The sequence below is a fragment of the Vitis riparia genome, chromosome 5 (genome assembly GCF_004353265.1).
Source record: "Vitis riparia cultivar Riparia Gloire de Montpellier isolate 1030 chromosome 5, EGFV_Vit.rip_1.0, whole genome shotgun sequence".
NCBI lineage: Eukaryota > Viridiplantae > Streptophyta > Magnoliopsida > Vitales > Vitaceae > Vitis > Vitis riparia.
The window spans coordinates 7,821,134-7,842,085 of record NC_048435.1 but is presented as its reverse complement, the minus strand read 5'-3'; the positions used below and the strand labels follow the sequence as shown (position 1 = coordinate 7,842,085).

The 20,952-nt window shown below is 30.4% G+C and overlaps 2 protein-coding genes across 2 annotated transcripts; both read right to left on the bottom strand.

Annotated features, from left to right (window-relative positions):
- Positions 1-599: 599 nt before the first annotated feature.
- LOC117913831 (protein tas) lies at positions 600-6,863 on the bottom strand. Its single transcript, XM_034828882.1, has 8 exons — positions 6,534-6,863; positions 6,351-6,446; positions 4,708-4,791; positions 3,648-3,808; positions 3,364-3,481; positions 2,904-3,039; positions 1,788-1,966; positions 600-1,047 (listed from the first exon to the last, which is right to left on the bottom strand). The coding sequence occupies exons 1-8, from the start codon at positions 6,804-6,806 to the stop codon at positions 808-810; spliced, it is 1,287 nt and encodes a 428-aa protein (XP_034684773.1). The 5' UTR covers positions 6,807-6,863; the 3' UTR covers positions 600-807.
- Positions 6,864-14,541: 7,678 nt separating this feature from the next.
- Positions 14,542-15,624, bottom strand: LOC117914790 (glutathione transferase GST 23-like). The gene is made up of 2 exons (XM_034830263.1): positions 15,297-15,624; positions 14,542-15,172 (listed from the first exon to the last, which is right to left on the bottom strand). The coding sequence occupies exons 1-2, from the start codon at positions 15,609-15,611 to the stop codon at positions 14,804-14,806; spliced, it is 684 nt and encodes a 227-aa protein (XP_034686154.1). The 5' UTR covers positions 15,612-15,624; the 3' UTR covers positions 14,542-14,803.
- Positions 15,625-20,952: the final 5,328 nt, after the last annotated feature.

Sequence of the window (20,952 nt, the reverse complement as noted above, 5' to 3'; positions counted from 1 at the left end):
TATTTTCATCTCCATTCCTATAACCATATGCATGATTTTAACTTTCTATTGAATTAAAGTAAAAAAGAGGAGAAAAAAAAAAAGGTTATTTTCTTTGCTTCATATGATTGAAGAGTGTCTTTTATGTGTACTTTTAAACAATTAGCAATGTCACGTGTACAACTCGGGTCTCATATATATATCCACATTCATTTATTTGTACCACATACATGGTCTCATTATATGCCTTTCAACGGTTCAAATTGAAGTTTTGTAGGTACCAATTTCCGGACCTTGGTATTTTCTTACACAAGGGCATCTAAATACAATGGTGGTATTTGTTTTTTTACTTAATTCTAAATAGAACCTTAATGCTTAATAGTGTTAAATATTAGGTTGTTTGTTTTTATAATATTTTATTTTTATTAAGTATTAAAAAGTAAAAAAAACCAATATGTTATTTTTTCTATTTAGAAAAAGTTACATATTTTGGCTTTTTCTATTTACTAAAAAGTTTATAATAAGTCAAGAAAAAGTAGAAAAACAAACAACCTAAATTCTAAAACTAAATTATTTTCAGTAAAAAGCTAAAAGAACAAACACCACTTTGAGACAGGGCATTTTCACAAGGAGTAGATATATTGACCTCATCTATTTCCTTCATGATACTTGAGGGAGGGCTTATACAACATGCAACCATAGTGCACAATGGGTGTTGTTTTGTTAAGCTTCAACTCTGTTCAGGTGTAAAATGCAGCAATTACATTACCCACACCTAAAAGAATTGGGCAAAAGAAATAAAATAGTGAGACGTGTAAATTTCAGTCTTCAAAGGATTGCTGGATCTTTGTATCTCTTGAAAGTACTCTCTATATCCGCCATCACTTCTGCTGGCAGAGGCCGTTCTGTTGTCACAAAGGCATCGATATCTTCTTTTAGTTGGTCGACAGAAGTTGCACCAACAATCGAACTTGCCATAAATGGACGGTCTCGCGCAAATCCCAGGGCAAGCTGAACTAGAGTCAGCCCATGTTTCTTGGCCACCTTCGTATATTCTATTGTTGCTTCCTGAAATCCAGAACATGTTACATCCATCACAGAATTCAACTGATTATGATTTTGATTTCCCAATAGATATTCGGTTCAGGGGTCAGGAACTAGTCAACCAAGGATTGGTCAACAATATACAATACACTTAGAGATCAGAATAATTTGAAATTGTATGATTTTCTAATTAACTAGTTATATTTTATTTTCTTTCGTATTTTCTATGGTAAAACTAAACACGAGAAAATCATTTTCTCAATGCTTTTTTTTTCTTTTTTTGGTACTTTCTTGGAACCAAACATAGCATAATGGATTGCAAATAGCATAATGGATTGCAAAAAGCATCATACCACTTACCACCAATCAAATTTGGCTTAACAGTGAATGTGTGACTTTAGTTAGTTTCGAAATTTCAATCTTCCATCAAATTTCGGGATTTGGCACTTAGAAAACTTTTAAAATAGATTAAAAAGGAGATTAAAAAAAATTCACAAGTGAACTTTAATACCAAATACCACCAATACAAAATATGCTTCCATGCAAGGAGTTTTTGTGTATATATATATATGTATATGTGGGCATGCATTAGATTGAAGATTACAGATGCAGCCATGAAGGTCCTTATATATTTATATTATAACCACGGTATTCTCATGCACATCATGTAGCATGAATTGCACCTTAGATGTGTTTTAAACATGTTCTAGGCTTCTAGCAAATATTCATCTCTACCCATCAGTAAATCTTGAATAAAGACATACCTTGGCAATAGATCTGTTATATCTTTCCATGTAGCCAGGAAAGAGGTTAAGCCTTCCTCTTTTTGCAGCTTCAGAATTAAGATCTAAATACTTGCCAGACAATGATCCACCACCAAGTGGGGAATAAGCAAGTAAGCCAATGTTGTAATTGTTAGGGTGGCAGACTTCAACAAGATCAACTGCATAGGATCAGATGGATAAATTTACGATCACTTTGAAGTCAAAGAACTCAAACAAGCAAAAGTTGTTCAACATGCAATCATAAAGGTAACTGCATTGAGCTAAAGCAGATAGGACATAATCTGGTAAAAGCTGCTTCAACTTAAATTTAAATTGAGGAAAAAGCCACTATTGAGCCTATCCCTAAACTAATCCACTAGCCCACATTAGACACACTTCCAGCAGTCCTAATTTTAAGAATGACTGGATATGTCAGTAGCCATTTCTAGAAAACTCCTCGCTCCACCATAAGAAATACAAGGAGAGACTAAAGTATTTATCCACCCAGCATCCACAGTTACTTCTAGCAAACTCCTATTTCCAGAATTGCAGGTCCTTTAAAAAATACAATCTATCTTGTTGCAAAACAATGAAAACAACAGTCATTTCTCAAAGAAGAGGAAAAGTTGGGAGAATATTCTTCGATATAGTGTCTTTTCACCCTTTCTAACAATCACATAAAAGTAACAGAGTGCCTCTAATTTTGGTGGCTGAAGTCACCTTTTGAAAAATTTATTGCCCCAGCATCTAACCGACCCTCCCCTAGGGTTAGAAATCAGTGGTTGAAGTTAAGGTCCATCCACCTTCTAGAATGTTTCTTACCAACAAACTAAAATTTATATTCCAGAGAGAGTAGCAATGCATCATGGATCAAGATGTGCTGAACCCAACAAAAAGATTATTTTAGGTGGAAGAATGAAATCCAAGTGCATCAACTGCAGCAGCGGGAAAGTGGAAGGCATTCTATAATAGTTACATATCAGAAAACTTGAGGTACTTATATAAAGAATAAGAATTAACAATAATAACATTTATAGCTTGAAATGTCACCCTGAAAACAGCTTCATTCTTGATTCACCTACAATGATAAGAGGATAGAGTGAGAACAGAACTTACTTTCGAAACGACATCTAACTAGCAAACTGTAGCTGTTCTGGATACTGACGATTTTTGGAAGTCCTTCAACTTTTGCTGCGTGAACAAATTCCATCACTCCATATGAAGTTTCATTAGAAACACCAATATATCGTACCTGTGTATGTTCAGAAGCATTCCGTTTAATATCATTAAGAGAATCCTAATTACACTACACAAAAAGCCACAAATTAAGCGGATGTGATGTTGGCACTCCATTTGTCTTTAACATTAAAAAATTCTAAGACAGGACCTTTTGAAATTCAGTATCCCTTTCAGCTATGCATGTATTTAGTGTCCAAAAACAAGTGTTCTTGTTACATGTGAATCTAATGTAATCAACAGTAAACAGTCTTACATTAGTAACCAAATACAAACTCAAGAATGATATGCTTTGTCTCCTATTTACATTAATAATCTACTTACTGAAACAGATTTTTACCTTTCCTTCATCAATAAGTTCCTGAAAGGCCTTGAGTTGCTCTACAAATGGTATGCTTGGTCTCCATTTTGAAGGATCATAAGAAAACTCGCCAAACAATGCCACATAACGGTCTGGCCTGAATTAATACAGAAAATTGCGGTGATACACACAGTGGCTTAAAACTAACTAAAAAGGGCACATTTTTGACATTGTAGTGAATTTGAAATAGCTTGTAAATGTATAATGGAACACAAGTGAATCAAAAGATATCAAAGGTCATGGTCGTAAAAGCAAAGACTCACCAATGAATTTGCAATAGATCAATATAATCAGTGTTGAGGCGCTTAAGACTCTTCTCCACACTTTCTCTAATATTAGCGGCATCAACACGCAAAACCTTTGCATTGTCACGCAAGTAACTTGATCGCTCTGAATAACCACATACTTTTGTTGCCAAAATAACCTAACCATGCAGAAATATAACCAAACGCTTCAGTGCTCTAGAACAATTTTCATTTGTCATGATTTATTGTATTACAGCTTCTCAAGACAATGTCCAGAATTATTCAAATATGTAAGGTGAAACCTACCATTAGAAATCAAGAGACAAAGTTGAGAATTCTGAAAATCAACATGGAAAACTAGAAACAAAGAATCCTATCAAAAAACTAGAATCAAAGAAAGAGATTAAAGTTACTGACGATTAACAGCATACGCTTTATTTGATGAGTAGTTGAACAGAGATGTGCAACCCTGATTATATGCTGCATGTCTTGTGTTTGTAAAACACAGGTTTTATTACTACTTTAAAAACAAAATGTAGTCAATCAACCTATAAAATGTCTAATGAAGAAATTCAATCTATGAAATAAAAGCCATTCATTTTTTTTCTTCTTTTTAATAGCCTAAGACCATTCAAAAATCAAATTCACAATCCCTGGACAGATCTTACAAATGAGTTTAACAATTATAATAGCACGCTAACTTCAACCTAGAAGGGAACATCATACATCGATTTTCTACCAATTTCCCTTCTCAAACTCTTTGGATGTATTAAACTAACACTCATGCCCTGCTACTCATGCCCTGCTATAGCAGAGTCATGCACTTAGATTTTGCTGCTTCAATTTACTACAAAGCATTTGAGGAACTGAGGAACTGAGGAAAAAGGAATTGGTGCAAAATAATGGCCTTTCAGTTCATTCAGGAATTTTTTAATGGATTCGCAATACTTGGTGAAATTTCTTCTCAGACAGGACTTCAAGGAGACGCACAAAAATTTGATTTAGAATCTCAGTCACATGTTCAAATGAAGAAATACAAAATTGGAAGAGCACAAGTCACCCATCAGAATTTTAATACCTTATCACGGGGTTGAGATTTCAGCCAACTGGCGATGTACAGATCGGTTTTCCCTTGTGTCTCCTTTTTCATTGGAATTGGATACTGCAAAAGGAAACATGTCATGACAGCTTACTAACAAGATCCAGAAAGCAAAAAAAAATGCATCCAATGTTTAAAGTTGATAAAAATACTATTGACAGAAAGTTGAAGAGCCCATGTATATGTTGATTTGCTATCGACCACTCACATTCTCATTATTACAAATTGATGGTTTAAAAGAGAAATGAAAAGCTAGAAAACTATACATCTTGAACCAACTGGAGACAAATAAGTCTTTTTCTGAACCGAGAAAGAAGAACATGCAACATGGAAGAATCATCAGGCTACCACAATATGAAACATTACCAGATAACATAAGGTACAGGTATTGGTATCAAGAGATGGCAAAAACAGAAAAATGATAGAGGATTGGGCATTTGGATCAGGAATGGAGGACTGTTCCTGAACAGTGGGCTGGAATTGGGGGTAGCAGGTTCAGTGTATCCTTTCTCAAATCCTGTCTTTTTCATAGCAAATGGGTTTTCATTCTGAGAGCAGGTTTGAACAGGAACTTTTTGAGTGAACCCGGGGATTTTTGAAAGCACATTTAGGGTAAAACAGTAAAGGTACTGGAATTTTAAAAGAAAAAAATTGATCCACTTTGAAGATAAAATGATAAAAAGAATGAAGATTAAATGTGAATGTTACTCAAAGAACCCTTAGAGTGGAATGATGAACAGAAAATGGTAATTACTGATTAGCACAAATAAGTATGTTACAGAGCTTGGTAGGGTACTGTAAATGAGAAACGTTTTTGAAAGGATACATGCATATGCCTAAAAGGAAGTCAAGAAGACGCTAAGAGTGACGAGGACCACAGTTTTCCTGGAGAAACATGAAGTCTAAGTTAATGCTTTAAAAATGTTCTAAAAAAAATGAAAACAAAGAAGGCGATATGATCAATAGTATTCTATCAGAGCATTTCATGACAGTGTCTGGATTCACAAAGTAGTTAAATATAGTATACATTTGATGAAATGTAAGATAAATGCAAGAATTTTTGGCTAAGTAAAAGACATGCACAGCCATCAATTTCAGTAACAATCAACTAGTTAATTTGTCTAATATTTGTTTTCTTATGCAGTCAACTCATAAACTGATCCAATTTCATCGTGGAAATCCAGAATAAATCCTAAAGAAGCATCTCAGTTCCCCATAGATCAAAATTGCAGAAAGAACCAAGGAAAAAAGAAACACAAAGAAGGAAGTACTAGTTCAAATATCAATAATTTGGGAGTATGCTATTCTCCCCAAACAAAAGGAATCGAATTGCATCTTTTGATGAAGCAATTACCCTTACTCCACCCACTGGGAGAGAGTATAGTCTCCCTTTAATTTTAAAAAGGTCTATATGGGTGAAGTATTCTAAACTGAAAACACAAGATATCTTTACTCAGAGAGATACCCGAATAAAATACATAAAATAAAAATAAAAATGTTCACTGCAATGGCCTTATGATAGCAACTGAAATCAGATACCATACATTATACAAAGGAGAGAAAAAAAAAAAAAATCAAATATTTGGGGCCTATAATGGAAGTCGAAAATGAAACCCACTTACAGCTTCTGCAGTGTCCAGAGCATTAATCCCATGCTCAAACGCGTAACTGAGTATCTCATGAGCCTCATTCTCAGTATTCTGTTCCCCAAATGTCATCTGCAACATATACAAAAGTTTAATTCAATTTCCACATGTGAAGAATAAAAAACAGCTATAGAAAAACAAAACCCATTTCTGAAATACCGTTCCAAGAGTAATCTCGCTGATATTAAGATCAGAGTCCCCAAGTTTCCTGTACTCCAAAGCAGTCTTTTCTTTGAGTTTGGAAGTGATGGCTGTGCTCCTCCATGTTCCAGCACTGAATGAGGGTGGTGTGGAACGGCGAGTGAGGATATGGCGAGAGAAGGAACGGCGAGTGAGGATATGGCGAGAGAAGGAACGGCGAGTGAGGAAATGGCGAGGGAATGAACGGGTGTTGTTGCAGGGAAAAGCAGGGATTGTGGCGATGGAGACCATGGCTTCACCTCAAAACCACTGCCCTTATCTCTATTCTCAAGTCTCAACCCACCTCTAAACCTCTCGGCCGTGAAAGCTCATAAGTATATTTGATATTAGTCATATATACTTATTACTAGGCTGAAATGTCAGCTAATAGCATTTTTTTTTTAATATTTAAATTTAAATTTAATTATTTAAAAATTTAATGTTCATCTATTTCAGAATTTTATTTGAATATATTTTATTTTAAAATATTTATATTTATTAAATGATTATATTAAAAGATCAAATCATATTGTTTTTTTGAGAGAAGCTAAAATTAAATATTATTTAAAAAAATAATATTTCAAATTATAATTCAAAGATGTACTATTTATATTAAAATTAGAAATAAGTTTTATAATAAATTAATATAATATTTATTTATTTTTTATATTTTTTATTGTTTTTGGATGGAAAATTTTAATATCAAATAAAAAGTAATTAATTATGTTTTATTAAATTAATTAATTATTTTATTTTATTTAATTATAGTTAAATAAAAAGTATTTCAATTATCTTTTCATAAATTTGTAGAAAACTAAAAATGTTAGTAAATTAAAATAAAGAGGTTATATTTTAATTGATATTTATAAATGCTGAAAAAGGTAAATCCCACTTTTATGACATTATCATAATTATAAAATAACTAAATCTTGAATTTATAAAAATTAAATTTTAAATTAAAATAATTACTTAGAATTTAAAATTAATTTATCTTTATTCATAATTGTATATAAATAAATAAACTCTTTATATATAAAAAAGGAAAAAATAATTAGATAAAATTTTTATAATTTTATTATATGTGCATAGAAATAGAGATAAAATAAAAGAATTAATTCTTTATTCTAAAGAATGTATTAATAGAATTCATGACTACAATATTTAAGATTAGGACACCAATAAATCTCACAAATATTAAAAATATCATTAATATAAAGATGCAAATAATTGACATTAGGTATAAAAATAGACTAAGATGTAAAATGATGGCATGTAAGTTGGGTATTAAACACCAAAACTAAATTTTACACATGCCACATTATAATTGACCTCATTTTTATGCATCTTTTTTGCCATTAGATTTGAAAATTGGGATTCCTTGTTGACAAGAAAATGCAATCATGCACAATCTCAATGGCCCATTTTTCAATTCAATTATTCAATTTCACATTCCCACTACTCTTTCTCCATGAATAAAACTGAAAAGAGAAAATGGAGAGTCACAAACAGAATAGTAGAGAGAGAAAACAATCATCGAAGAGAAATGAGCAGTTTTAGAGAGATTTTTGTGCACTTATTTGAAGTCTGATCCTCACTCTCATGCAGAGGATGAGATTTTCAGAGTTACAAATTAAATTTTCTCTTTTTTTTTTTTTTCATCTGTCTTTTTTCTGTTTGTTTCCTTAGAAAATGTAAGGAAAAAAGTTGTTGAAATCTACAACCCCAAATTCATTGTTGTGGTGTTTTTACACAACTTTGTTTACTTTGTTAAAATTTTCAAGCCTAAATTTATTGTTGTGTTTTGTACTCGCCTTTGTTTGGTTGCCAAGAAAATTAGGGGAAAACTCCAAAATTCAAATCCTTAACGTCACCATCTTCTCAGCAACCAATCATATGAAACAAAGAACAACCAAAAGGTCAAACAAATTTCTAACTTGGGTTTCCCCCCGAATAAAACCAAGAACAATAATTAATTGAGAGAAAAAGAATCATTGTGATTATCAAAATTAATTTAGAAAATCTTATTTTCTTCAACTCAAGGGCGTCAACAAACCAAAACCCTAGCGAAGAAGGAGAAACCCTAATATCAAGCCTTGTAACACGAACGAAGAAGAAAAACCCTAATAGAAAGAAGAAATAAGAAATTCTTGTGGTGTGAATAAATGGCAAGCGGGTAAATATATGAAGGAAATAGGACTAAAAAATAGTCACAACAAAATTGTTCACATTCTGACTTTTATATATAGTATAGATATTAAGCCTCATCGTTTCCTTCGTGATTCATTCCTAGTCCCCTTTTTCTAATTTTTATTAAAAAAAAAATGTTAATAATATTATCTTATTAGTAATAAATAAATGGCATAAGAAAAACCTCATGTGACCAAAATATTACACATACAAAAAATATTAATAATATTTTTATCTTGAAAGTATGAAATATTTGTTTATTTAGTAGATTAGTATAATTGGATATATTTTTATACTAGAATTCTTTATTTCATTAATTATAAATGTATTAAAATATTTTATTAAATTATTTTAAAATAAAAATAAAGATAAAAAAAACATATTTAATAAAAGGTGATTCGGATGCATGACTCAAAATAACTATGAAATTGTAAAGACAACATTTTCCTTTAATTTTGTTGAAGAATGACTTTCTTTGAACTCTTTTACCCCTTTTTACTTTATTTGCTTTAAAAAACATCACATTCCCACATTTTTTTTTTCATTATACTCATTTCATCATTTTTTTTATAATACTTCTATTTTTTCAGTTCACTTCTTTAACTAAAATGAACTTTTGTTATTAAAATTAATTCTCATTAAAGAAATTCACCTAGGAGTTAAGTTTGGTTTTAAAAAAAACATAAATAATGTTAAGTTTTCAGCCATGATATGAACTATACCATAGTTAAGTGTTATTTATAAAAAAAAAAACTTCATTAAAGCTAAGTTTCACTTTCATCTACAAAAAAATCTGAAGTTAAGTTTCCCTTTCATGATCTACAAAAAACTTTTATTATAATGAAACTATGGTTAAGTTTCATTAATAAAATATTTCACTAAGGTTAAGTTTCTCTTTCATTTATAGAAAAGTTTATTATAATGATGATCGATCAACTCTATTATCCAAAATACTAAGCCTATTTATGTAGCAACTTTGGTCAAGAAAAATTAAAGAAAAAGTCACTACAACTTTTGTAGTATTTCGGGTATCATCCTCATGGACTGACTTATGAAATTTGTTAATACTAGGATAAATGAATCACTTTTATTTGAATCCTAAAGTGAAAAATAATGTATGAATGAAGTGAAACTAAGTAAAAAAACTAAATTAATAACAAAACAAATATTGATTTTTAATTCAATTGATTCAAGTCTAAGGTTTTCTACAATCCAACTTAAGGTATAGAAATAGAGAGAACAAGGGTTTCTAAAGTAGAGTGATTTTAGAGTTTTAGGATCCTTAGACGCTCGCAATCAACTTAAGCTCTATAACTCAAAATTGCATCTAAAACCTAATTTTTTTTTTTAAAACAGATTCCTAAAACTATCAAATGAATGAGATTGATAATTAGTTTAAAGTTTGACTTTTTAACCATTTCTACTCTTTATAGCTTTGTTTTGGGACAAATAATGATAAGAAAAACTAGGGTAACTAATGATCAAAAATTACCAAGAATCATTAGTATCAAGTAATAATTTATTGTATCATTCCTTAAACTAACTCACAATGATAGAATAAAAAATTGATAAATTGTAACCTAACAAATAATTAATCTCATTGTCATAATAATTTACCCATTGTTCCTACGAGTTTCTAGCCCTAAGGTTTCATACTTCAAGTCCCAAGTTGGCTTTTTAGCCTCTCATGAGAGTGATATCACATTCACAATCTATAATAGGGTACAAATCCATAATTTGAACAAAAAGAAATTAAAAATAATATATTCAATAAAGAAGAAAAGAAACAAACCAAAGTTCTCGTCTTCTTCTACACAAAAATGTCAAACTCTCGGAAGATCCCCAAACCTTAGAACTAAGAAAGTTTGTTTAGATAACATCATAAATGACCTAATATGTGGTACACTCTCATTTGCTACTTATATTACAAGGAAAAGTTATAAAGAACCTAAAAAACTTCAAAAATTACTAGTTCTAAATGAGTACAATGCATTTCTAATTAGATGGAGGTATTTGGAGCTCATTTCAACGTGTCTCGGGGCTCAAACTTGATCATTAGTGGTTGAGTTCAAAATTTGGATGAGCTCCAGGTCAATTTTGAACTCATGAGTGGAAGAAGGAGGTCCAATTCAAAATAAAAGGGCTAAGTTCGAAATGCACAGTAAATTTCGAACTCAGAATTCTTCTCTAACCAATTTGCTTCAAATGCACATAACTTTCAAATTTCATCTTTGATTTGTATACTGTTTGAAGTGTTGGATTTGCGACTTCTAGAGCTTCGAAATGATATATAGCTTACCTAAAATAGACTTCATAAAGTGCTCCAAATTTCACTTCAAATTTAGAGTATATGATGCCACCAAATTTTGAATTCTAAATTTCCATACAACTTGATGAATTTGTTTCATGCCTCATTGTCCATATTTGTGTGCCTTCTTTCTTATTTCGTAATGGTCATTTCCCATCTCCCAAACTAATAATATCACCGTCTTGCATTTTTTCGGTTTGTAAGTCTTGACTTACTCATTTTCTCATTTAATCATTTATTGATCTTTCAAAATCTAAAGTAATTTAACTTGTACCATTTTCTCCCTTTGAACTTGAGATGATTCTTTAAAATATAAGTTAAACTCATGACTAGATCCTTAACATCGATTAGGTCAAGTTGGGTGATTTTAGTGTCCTTTGGTGCCCAAATCATATCGAATATGTGTCATTAGAGTACATATTTTAGCTCCACTCAAATGACCTGAATCGTATCATGGTTAAATTTCATTTAAGAAGAGCTTAAATAGGTTAAGTTCCTATTTTATCTATAAATCTTTATTAGAATGGTCATCAATTTAATCTACCCAACTACAATAAAATAAAATAAAAAAATCAAATCTAAATCTTAAAAAAATAAAATAAAAAAATTCTCCAATAAAAATTCAAAACCCAACTTGCAATAAAACTCTAATATAAAATAATTGCAAAAAAAAACTCCAATCGAAATTCCAACAAAAAAAAAAGTAAAAATGTCTAACAAAAATTCAAAACCTGATAAAACTCAACTACAAAAAAACTCTAATAAAAAAAATAGCAAATAAAACTCTAGTCGAAATCCCAAGAAATAAAACCAAAAGTTTCCAACAAAAAATAATGGTAAAAAAACCCCAACTATAAAAAATCTTAATCGAAAATTGTCCAAAAAACCAATAATATTAATAATAATAGAAGTCCCTATCAAAAAAACAACCCAAAAAACCCTACTGACAACGATAACAAACCCTAACAAAAAATAAATGCAAAAATCCTAACTAAAAATAACTATAAAAATCCTCAAAAAAAAAAAAGATGACAAAATTAGGACAAAATGGAGAATGTGACGATTTTGAAGAAGAAAGAAAGATGGAAAACTCTTGGAAGTGATCTTTAACCTTTGATGGAAGAAAGGTGATTTGGACGCATGGTCTAAAATAACTATGAAATTGTAAAGATAACATCTTCCTTTAATTTTGTTAAAAAATGACTCTCTTTAAACTATTGTACCATTTTTTACTTTGTTTGCCTTAAAAAACATCACATTCCCTTATTTATTTATTTATTTATTTATTATAATACGTTTATTTTTTCAATTCACTTATTTTACTAAGATCAATTTTTCATTAAAGATATTCACTTGAGCTACATAGGAGTTAGGTTTGATTTAATAAAAACCTAAATAAGGTTAAATTTTCAGTCACGATTTGAAATATATTATAGTTAAGTTTCATTTATAAGGAATTTTAATGAAGTTAAGTTTTCCTTTGAGATGGTGAACAAGTATTATGAAAACTGATGACAACATTAATAAGAAGCAAGTAAATGCAAGTTAAAGGATTGTGAGTGCCAAAGAGGTATACTAGTAGCTTGCAAAAAATGGATAGTTTCTAGTCTGCATTCAAAAACCCTAATCATTTGGAAATGGTTTTAGGGGGGTTTACCAGTTGAGGTCTTGAAATTACTTTGGATAAGTGTGGTTGTAAATGATATTTCCTCAACAATCATTGTTGGAGGAGTTTCTCACATTTTGTACAAACTTGCAAGGATTTGAATTTTTCAGATTGAGATCAAGACGTGGAAGGTGTTAGGGTCTTTAGATTTTTGGGTTTGGAGAGGAAGATGAAGCAGATGGATGATGGAGTCTTGTGTTCAACGCTAGTGTCAAGTAGGGAGAGAAAAGAGGGCGTTTTTCAGTTTTTTTTTTTTTTTTTTTTGGTTTTTTAGACATTGAAGTTGAACCTGAGGAAAGAGAAAGACATATTGTGTATAAAATAACAACTAAGTTTAGGTGCATACATCCCAAATTATTTTTGGAATCAGCGTAGCTATCTTGAAAACCTAAAAATTGGTTACCAATTTCTCATATTTTCCATATTACCAGCTTAAAACATGTTTTTCCCATCACTTTATCATTTCTTGTCACTTCAAATTTAAAAAGACAGCTTTGGGTTTTGTACAAATTTGTTTTTTTATTTCTCTTAAAATTTAATAATAATATGTGAACAAAAAGAAATAAGCAAAAGGTTAAAAAAAGGATAATGTAAATTTCAAATATATTTTAAAATTATTGTTCAAAATAATCTTTTTTTATTTTTATTTTTATTCTTTAAAATTAGTTTGAAATGGTATTTTGAAAATAGGATTTCTATGTAAATTAAAAATCATAGTTTGTAAATATATATTCAAAATTTCAAAATTAAGATTTTTAAATTTATACTAAGATCACAATTTTAAGATAGATAAAATAAATGTTTGAATTAATTAGTTCACATGGATGAAATAATCTTGAATTTATCCCTTCTCATATCTTTACTTCATAAGTAACCCACTTTGAACATAAATTTCATTTATCATTATATATATATATATATATATAATGAGACAAAAAAATGAAAAATTAAATTTCAAAATTTGGGTCTTCAATTACCCTTTTAACCAAACAACCCAAAATGTTTCATGACGAGATCAAATTGATTGGCTCTTTTCAAACTAGACAAGCCCAAAACCCTAAGGATCATTCCATGTGAGGAGCCCATCCAACTCATTTGTCATTAAGCCTATTGATCTTGCAAGTCAAAGATTATTCCAAAACCCTAAGGATCATTCCATGTGAGGAGCTTATTTAGGCTATTTGTCATTAAGCCAATTGGCCTTGCAGGTCAAAGATTCTTGCATGCCTTTTATACCTCATACTCCCTACATATTTTTTATCCATTTTCAATGTGGGATTTAGTTAGTGAGGGAAAAAAAATTTGAGGATAGAGGGCTTGAGTTGGGACCTTCAATTAAAAAAATTGAGGTTAAACTGTTAAGCTATAAAACATTTTCATTATAAGAATTTTTTTTTTTCAAATTTTTATTGTATAAAACCCTTTGGCATTTATTTTTATAATAATTATAAAAATAATATAAATTAATTAATATTATATTTTTAAAATAATAAAATATAAAGATATATAAATAAAATTAAATATTATAAGTTTCTTTTCATTTTAAATATATCCCCATACTTAAATATTATATATGTTCTATTTAATAAAATTTATAATATCAATACATTTATGATATATCAAATATAAAAATTAAATACTATTAAAATTTGTAATTACATATATTTTTAACTTGTTATAATTATTTTAAATTTTATATAATACATAAATTATATATTTATGCTGTGAAACTATCAACCATATAACTGTGAACTGATCACTGATTTGATTTTGAAAACACCCTAAAAATGTATATTCTAATGGGCAAGATAACCAACACTCTCTCCTAAAACCAGGCCCAGAATTCGAAGGAAAGATTTCAACACAGTAAGCTCACACTAAAAATTAAAAAGCCCGAAGATGAAAGAAAACAGGAATACACCCGCAATTCCAACACCAAATCACATATTTTCACCCATTGAAATTGAAAATTCAGGCCCCACTAAGATATTATTTGTATGGACGGACCATGAGTCTGTCTGCTACATAAAATTTTATCCGATTTATCAAACAAAACCACATTATTCAGGTTGGGAAGATGCAGACGGATTAAACCCTTAAACCAGTGCGTGATTCATATATGTCTTTGCGGCGTTTCTGGAAATACACGATCATGGCTTCGCGGGCAGGTAAGTTGTCCCTGATCACTGGGTGATGAAGAACTGTGTCGATCCATGAACTGGTAGCAGGAAACTTAATGGGGTCTATGATCTGCATGCACCCAACTTCCTCCCAAATAGGCAGCCAGTAAGAGAGCCATCCCAAACAAATGTCCAGATACCCGATGCTCTCTCCCCCAAACAGCTTCTTCCCTTTCACCAATTCCTCTATCTTTTCAACAGTCTCCATCGCCAACTTCGCTGCCCGTTCTCGCTCCTCTCCTCGAGAGCATTGGCCCATCCATGCACTCTCCATCAGCTATCCCATTCACCAACCAAAATCATTCAGTACATACTCGAAATTTCTATTGAAAATCAACCTCCTGAAAACTATTAGAAAGATGGAAAACAATATAAATTGGGGGAGTTGCAGTAGAAGTTACCTTGCTTTCAGCAAACTCAGCCCAGAACCTCGCCATGGCTCGTTCATAAGGGTGTTGTGGGAGTAATGGGTACTGAGGCCAGGTCTCATCGATATACTGGACGATAACAAATGACTCGCAGATGACTCTGTGGCCATGAATGAGCACTGGGACCCTCTTATGAAGGGGGTTGAGTTGCAGGAGAAGAGGGCTCTTGTTGAAGACATCTTCTTCAATGTACTCGTAATCGACCCCCTTCAGCTTCAATGCCCATATCACCCGGTAGGCAAACGGGCTAGCCCAGAACCCCAAAAGCTTTACTTCCTGCTGCGCCATAAGATGATTCTGGCTGCTCTCACGGCCAACAATGAAATATATTTACTTCCACCAGACGCCATTTTTGACTCTTTGGATTGGACGGACCGTTAGGTGAACCAATGGTTTACCCATTTCTTTTTCACTTTTCCCTTGCACTATTTACTTTGGGGTACTTAAAAATGACTCGTATAGAGTGCGTGTCATTAAAAAATTAGAAACAACTTATCAACATTGTGAAATAATCACATGCATCTCATACTGTCATATATACGTAAGCATTATAACTTTATTATAATTTATTATTAAATATTAAATATAATTTATTAACATTCATCTAAAAAGAGAAAATCTTATCAATTACTCTTATATTTTCATTATTTAAATATATAAACAAAAAATATTAATTTAATATAAAAATTAAATAGTTTCAATTACAATATTAGAAAATACATTCGGATATGTTCTGATAAATCAAATTTGAAAATTAAATTTGAAGCTTTTTGAGAAAGAAAATAAAAAATTTTGCATTTCATGAAAAAGATGGAAGGATTTCAAGTGTCAAAAGTGATATTTGATATTTTTTATTTAAATATAAATTTTGAAGAAAAATGTGAGGAGGGTATAAGTTATATCCTTTTCAATTTAATTTTTTTCTTTGAATATTCCATCATTGTTGACTCAATAAAATTGTTTTATTATTATTTGAAGTAAAAACATAAATCATAAAAATGATCAAAATGTAACAATTTTATGATTTTTATTATGAAGAATTAATAGCAATATCATTCTTTTATGATTCAATCTCACATTCTGAAAAATAAGAATAACAATATTGTTTGATGAGACGTGCTGAAAACAACAAAATTAAGTGATATGCTTTTTATAATTATATTCTGAATATATTATAATTAATGTTATATAAAATATATCAAAATTTAAATGTAATGTAGTTTTAATTTCATATAATTAATCAAATTTTTTATAATTGGTCATGATCCAATTACGTAGTACCTTTGTTTAACCTATGATCAAAATATCAAATATAATACAAATATTCATCTCATATTAAAATATTATCATATTCATTTTTATATCAACAAAAATCAATATTCACAAGGGAGCTTACAAATTTAGTAAAATTAAATTTTTAATAATTTGTTAAAAATAAAATAATGTCGTATTAATAAATATGCTTTACAAATTTTGTACCGATTCTATTTTTTTCATATAAACCCAAAATTGTTTGTTTAAATACAATTATCAATTATCCATTTAAAACTAATTATCTCATCTCTGCCGCCAAATTCCCATGGAGGAAAAAGAGAATGGGAGAACCGGTTACTCCTTTGACAGGTTATCTTGTTATTCTTTTTTTCAAATTTAAAATGGATGCCCAAGACCTAATCTTGGAAATCCAACGGCTTGGAAAATTTTTGGTACGGTAGAATTTTCCGTTAAGTAAATAGAACAGTAGAGCATGATTTGATTGACAGAGGGGAAAAATCAGGGTTAAAAGTCCATGTTTTGAATGGTGTTGGTGAGCAGCCCTGACGGCAATGGCTTACGCATGTAATATGCCTCCCTTCTTGTTCTAATTTTCCACATAAACAATAAATATAATATATTTTTTTAGGTTTTGTTTAAATACCATTTTTATTTTATATTTTAAAAATAAAAATAATGATAATAATAAACCATTTATAAAGTGTAAACATTCTTTCGAACTTACTTTTCAATACTTTTAAAAATGACTTATTATCTCAAATTTTAAAAAAATTTAATTTTTTTTAAATATAATATAACTCTATTTTTTTACATAATAATTATTATATTTTTATATAAAATTTATTTTTATTTTTATTTTTAAAAATAAAAAACAAAAGTGCATATATCCAAACCACCACTTAATATTTTTTTTTTTATTATTCTAATAAATTCAACAACTTGTAATGTTAATTTTGAGAAAATTTAGGATCTTGGATTGTTGAATCTACTTGCTTAATTTTATTAATAAGTATTCATTTGAATACATTTTTTATTTCTATTTTTAAAATAAAATGATAATAATAAATTTTATATAAAACATGATAACTAATCTTACATTAAAAATTAATAATTTTTAAAAATATAAAAATATGTAACAAAAGAATTGTATCATCTCAAATTTTAAAAATTTTAAAGTGATTTTTGAAAATATAAAGCGAATTTATAATACTTGTACTAGATGTTGTATTTTTATCCAAAAACTTTTTATTTTAAAAATAAAAAATATATTCTAAGAGAATGCTTAGTGAATCAACTTAATGATTTAATATAATTTAATTTAAATTATTAAATAGATTAAATATGTTTGACAAAATAATTTAATATCAACTTAAAGTTAAAAATAATTTTAAATATTAAATTAAAATAATTAACTTATTCTTAATTTTGAATTATTTATTTATTTATTTGCATATCTATTATTGGTTTCACCTAGACTTCTCATTGATTGAATCGAAGAAATACACAGAGTACAAAAGGAGTTATAAGAGTTTTGAAACTTTCTCCTAACCAACTATATATACCGTTCAACATATTTAAAAAAAATAAAATTCACAAAGGGTAATTTGTTATGTAAGGACCAAGTTATTACAAAAAAAATAACATGCTACCTTAATACTCCCCCTCAAAATGGAGAATGAATATTGTGAATTCCAATCTTGTGAAGAAAAAAACTTGAATTGGTTTGAAAAAAGTGGCTTGGTGAGAAAATTTGCAATCTAGTACTGAGAAGAGACATGGAGTGTTTTGAGACAACCTGCTTGTATCTTTTCTTTGAAAAAATGTCAATCTATCTCAATGTGCTTGGTCCGCTCATGAAACACCGGATTGGTTGCAATGTGAAGGGCTACTTCATTATCACAATATAAAATTGTTGGTTGCTTGTGTTCAATGCCAAAGTCTCGAAGAAGAGATAATAACCACACAAGTTCACAAGTCACATTTGTCATTGCTCTATATTCGTCCTCAACTGATGATCATGATACTATATTTTGCTTCTTGGATTTCCATGAAACTAGAGAGTTCTCAAGAAAGATGCAAAATCTACTAATAGATCGTCTCGAATCCTTACAAGCTGCCCAATCCACATTAGCAAAGGCCTTGAGTTGAGTTGTTGAAGAGGAAGAATAGTGGAGACCCTATCCCATTGATCCTATAATATATTGCAGAACTCGATAAGGAGTTTGAAGATGACTAGATCTTGGATTGACAAGGAACTAGTTGAGATGATTGATGCGTATGAGAGATTCGGCCAAGTGATTGTAAGGTAAAGAAATTTACCGATCAGTTGTTTATACAATCCTGGGTCTTCAAGCAATTCCCCATCATCTTGTCAAAGCTTAACATTAGCTTCCATAGGTGTGCTTGTAGGTTTACAAGCCAAGAACCCTATGTCAAACAATATTTGAAGAGCATAATGCCTTTGGCTAACTGAAATCCCTTTACTCGACCTAGCAACCACAAGGCCAAGAAATTACTTGAGTTGTCTAAGATCTTTGAGTTTGAATCTACCATCAAGGAATGTTTTGAGATCTTCAACCAGTTTTGCATTATTACTAGTGATGACAATGTCATCAACATATACTAGTAACACAAGAAATGAATTACCTTCATGTTTTATGAATAAGGAATGATCCGTAGCAAATTATGTGAACCTTTTTTCCAATATCACACCTAAAAATTTGACAAACCATTGTCTCGAGGCGTGCTTAAGCCCATAGATTGATTTATGTAATCGACAAACAGTGTTAGACGTGAATTGTTACTTCTCATGGTGATATCCAAGAGGTAAACACATATAAACCTCCTTAGCCAGGTCATGGTGAAGAAAAACGTTGTTTGCATCTAATTGAACAAGAAACCAACCATTGATGGTAGCCAAGACTAAAAGAATCTTAACTATGACCAGCTTCGCCATGGGAGAGAAAGTATCAAGATAATCAACACCCTCTTGCTGAGTATAACCTTTAGCAAAAAACAGAGCTTTGTGTTGCTCAAGAAAGCCATTAGCTCAGAATTTGAGATTATATACCCATTTGCAGCCCACGGGATGTTTACTAGGTGGGAAAGTAGTGAAATACCAAGTTTTATTCTGTTCAAGAGCTGAAAGTTCAACTTGCATTGCTTGGCACCACTTGGGAATAACAACAACTTGTGAAGAGAAAGTAGGCTCAACATGAAAAGAAATGACATTGACATTGATGATGGCATGATGAGATGAAAAGAGTTTAGCATATCTAAGAACATCAAAAAATGGATAAGTAGGAGAGGAAGAGTGAGAAGTAGTGGAATAGTAGTAGAAATCCTTGAGATATGAAGGAGGTCGGGTCACACGAACAAGGCGAGAGTGAGATGAAGGAGAAAGTGTGGGAGTTTCGAGAGAATGGGATATAAGGTTATGAGATGGTGAAAAGGGTTGATGAAAAATATGAGGAAATGAAGATGGAAGCACAAGCTCAAACAAAAAATTCCAAGAAGTAAGAGTGGAATTGGTGGACTGGAAATAAAATATTGATCCATGCAAGATAACATCCCAACTAATGTAAATGACATTGGTTGACAAGTTCAAGAGTTTTCATATCCCTTATAACCAGACGGGTAACCAAGAAAAATAAAGAGAATAACTCTAGGAGAGAACTTAGTGCGATGGTGATCAAAAGTTGAACCATAGCACAAACAATCAAAAACATGTAAATGAGAATATGAGGGAATCTAATTATAAAGAATGTCAAAAGGTGTTTTATTAAACAAAACTGGAGATGGAATGCAATTAATGAGATATGTGGCAATGAGAATACAATCACTCCAATAGTCTAATGGAATGCTAAACTGAAACAAGAGTGCACGTGCAACATTAAGAAGATGTTGATGTTTTCGTTCAACTACATAATTCTATTGAGGTGTATCAACACACAAATGGAAAGACATTACTCCCTAACCTCGGAAAAAAAAAAAAAAAAAAAAAAAAAAAAAAAAAAAAAGATAACTCAGGTGCATTGTCACTATGAACAAATTTGATATCCACACCAAATTGAGTTTGAATCAACTTGTAAAAATCAGGAAAGATGATAATGACATCAAATTTGGCATGCAACATATAAACCCAAATAAAACGCGAAAAATCATCCACAATAATAAGAAAATAATGGTATTTTTCATGTGTAAGATGATAAAAAGATTCTCAATTATCAAGATGAATCAACTCAAAAGGAGAATGTGCAACTATATTAGAAACAAGAAATGGTAATCGTTTTTGTTTTGCCAAATGACAAACTTTACAATGAGAAGGATGGATAACTAAATCCTTGAGTTTCAA

Excerpts from the sequence above, each read along its gene's own strand:
- LOC117914790 (XM_034830263.1), bottom strand. The coding sequence starts at position 15,611 with ATGGCGCAGCAGGAAGTAAAGCTTTTGGGGTTCTGGGCTAGCCCGTTT. Across the intron at positions 15,173-15,296 it reads CTGAGTTTGCTGAAAGCAAG|CTGATGGAGAGTGCATGGAT; the intron begins GTAACTTCTACT and ends TGAATGGGATAG.
- LOC117913831 (XM_034828882.1), bottom strand. The coding sequence starts at position 6,806 with ATGGTCTCCATCGCCACAATCCCTGCTTTTCCCTGCAACAACACCCGT. Across the intron at positions 3,809-4,707 it reads AATCTCAACCCCGTGATAAG|GTTATTTTGGCAACAAAAGT; the intron begins GTATTAAAATTC and ends CTGCATGGTTAG. Across the intron at positions 1,048-1,787 it reads ATAACAGATCTATTGCCAAG|GAAGCAACAATAGAATATAC; the intron begins GTATGTCTTTAT and ends TCTGGATTTCAG.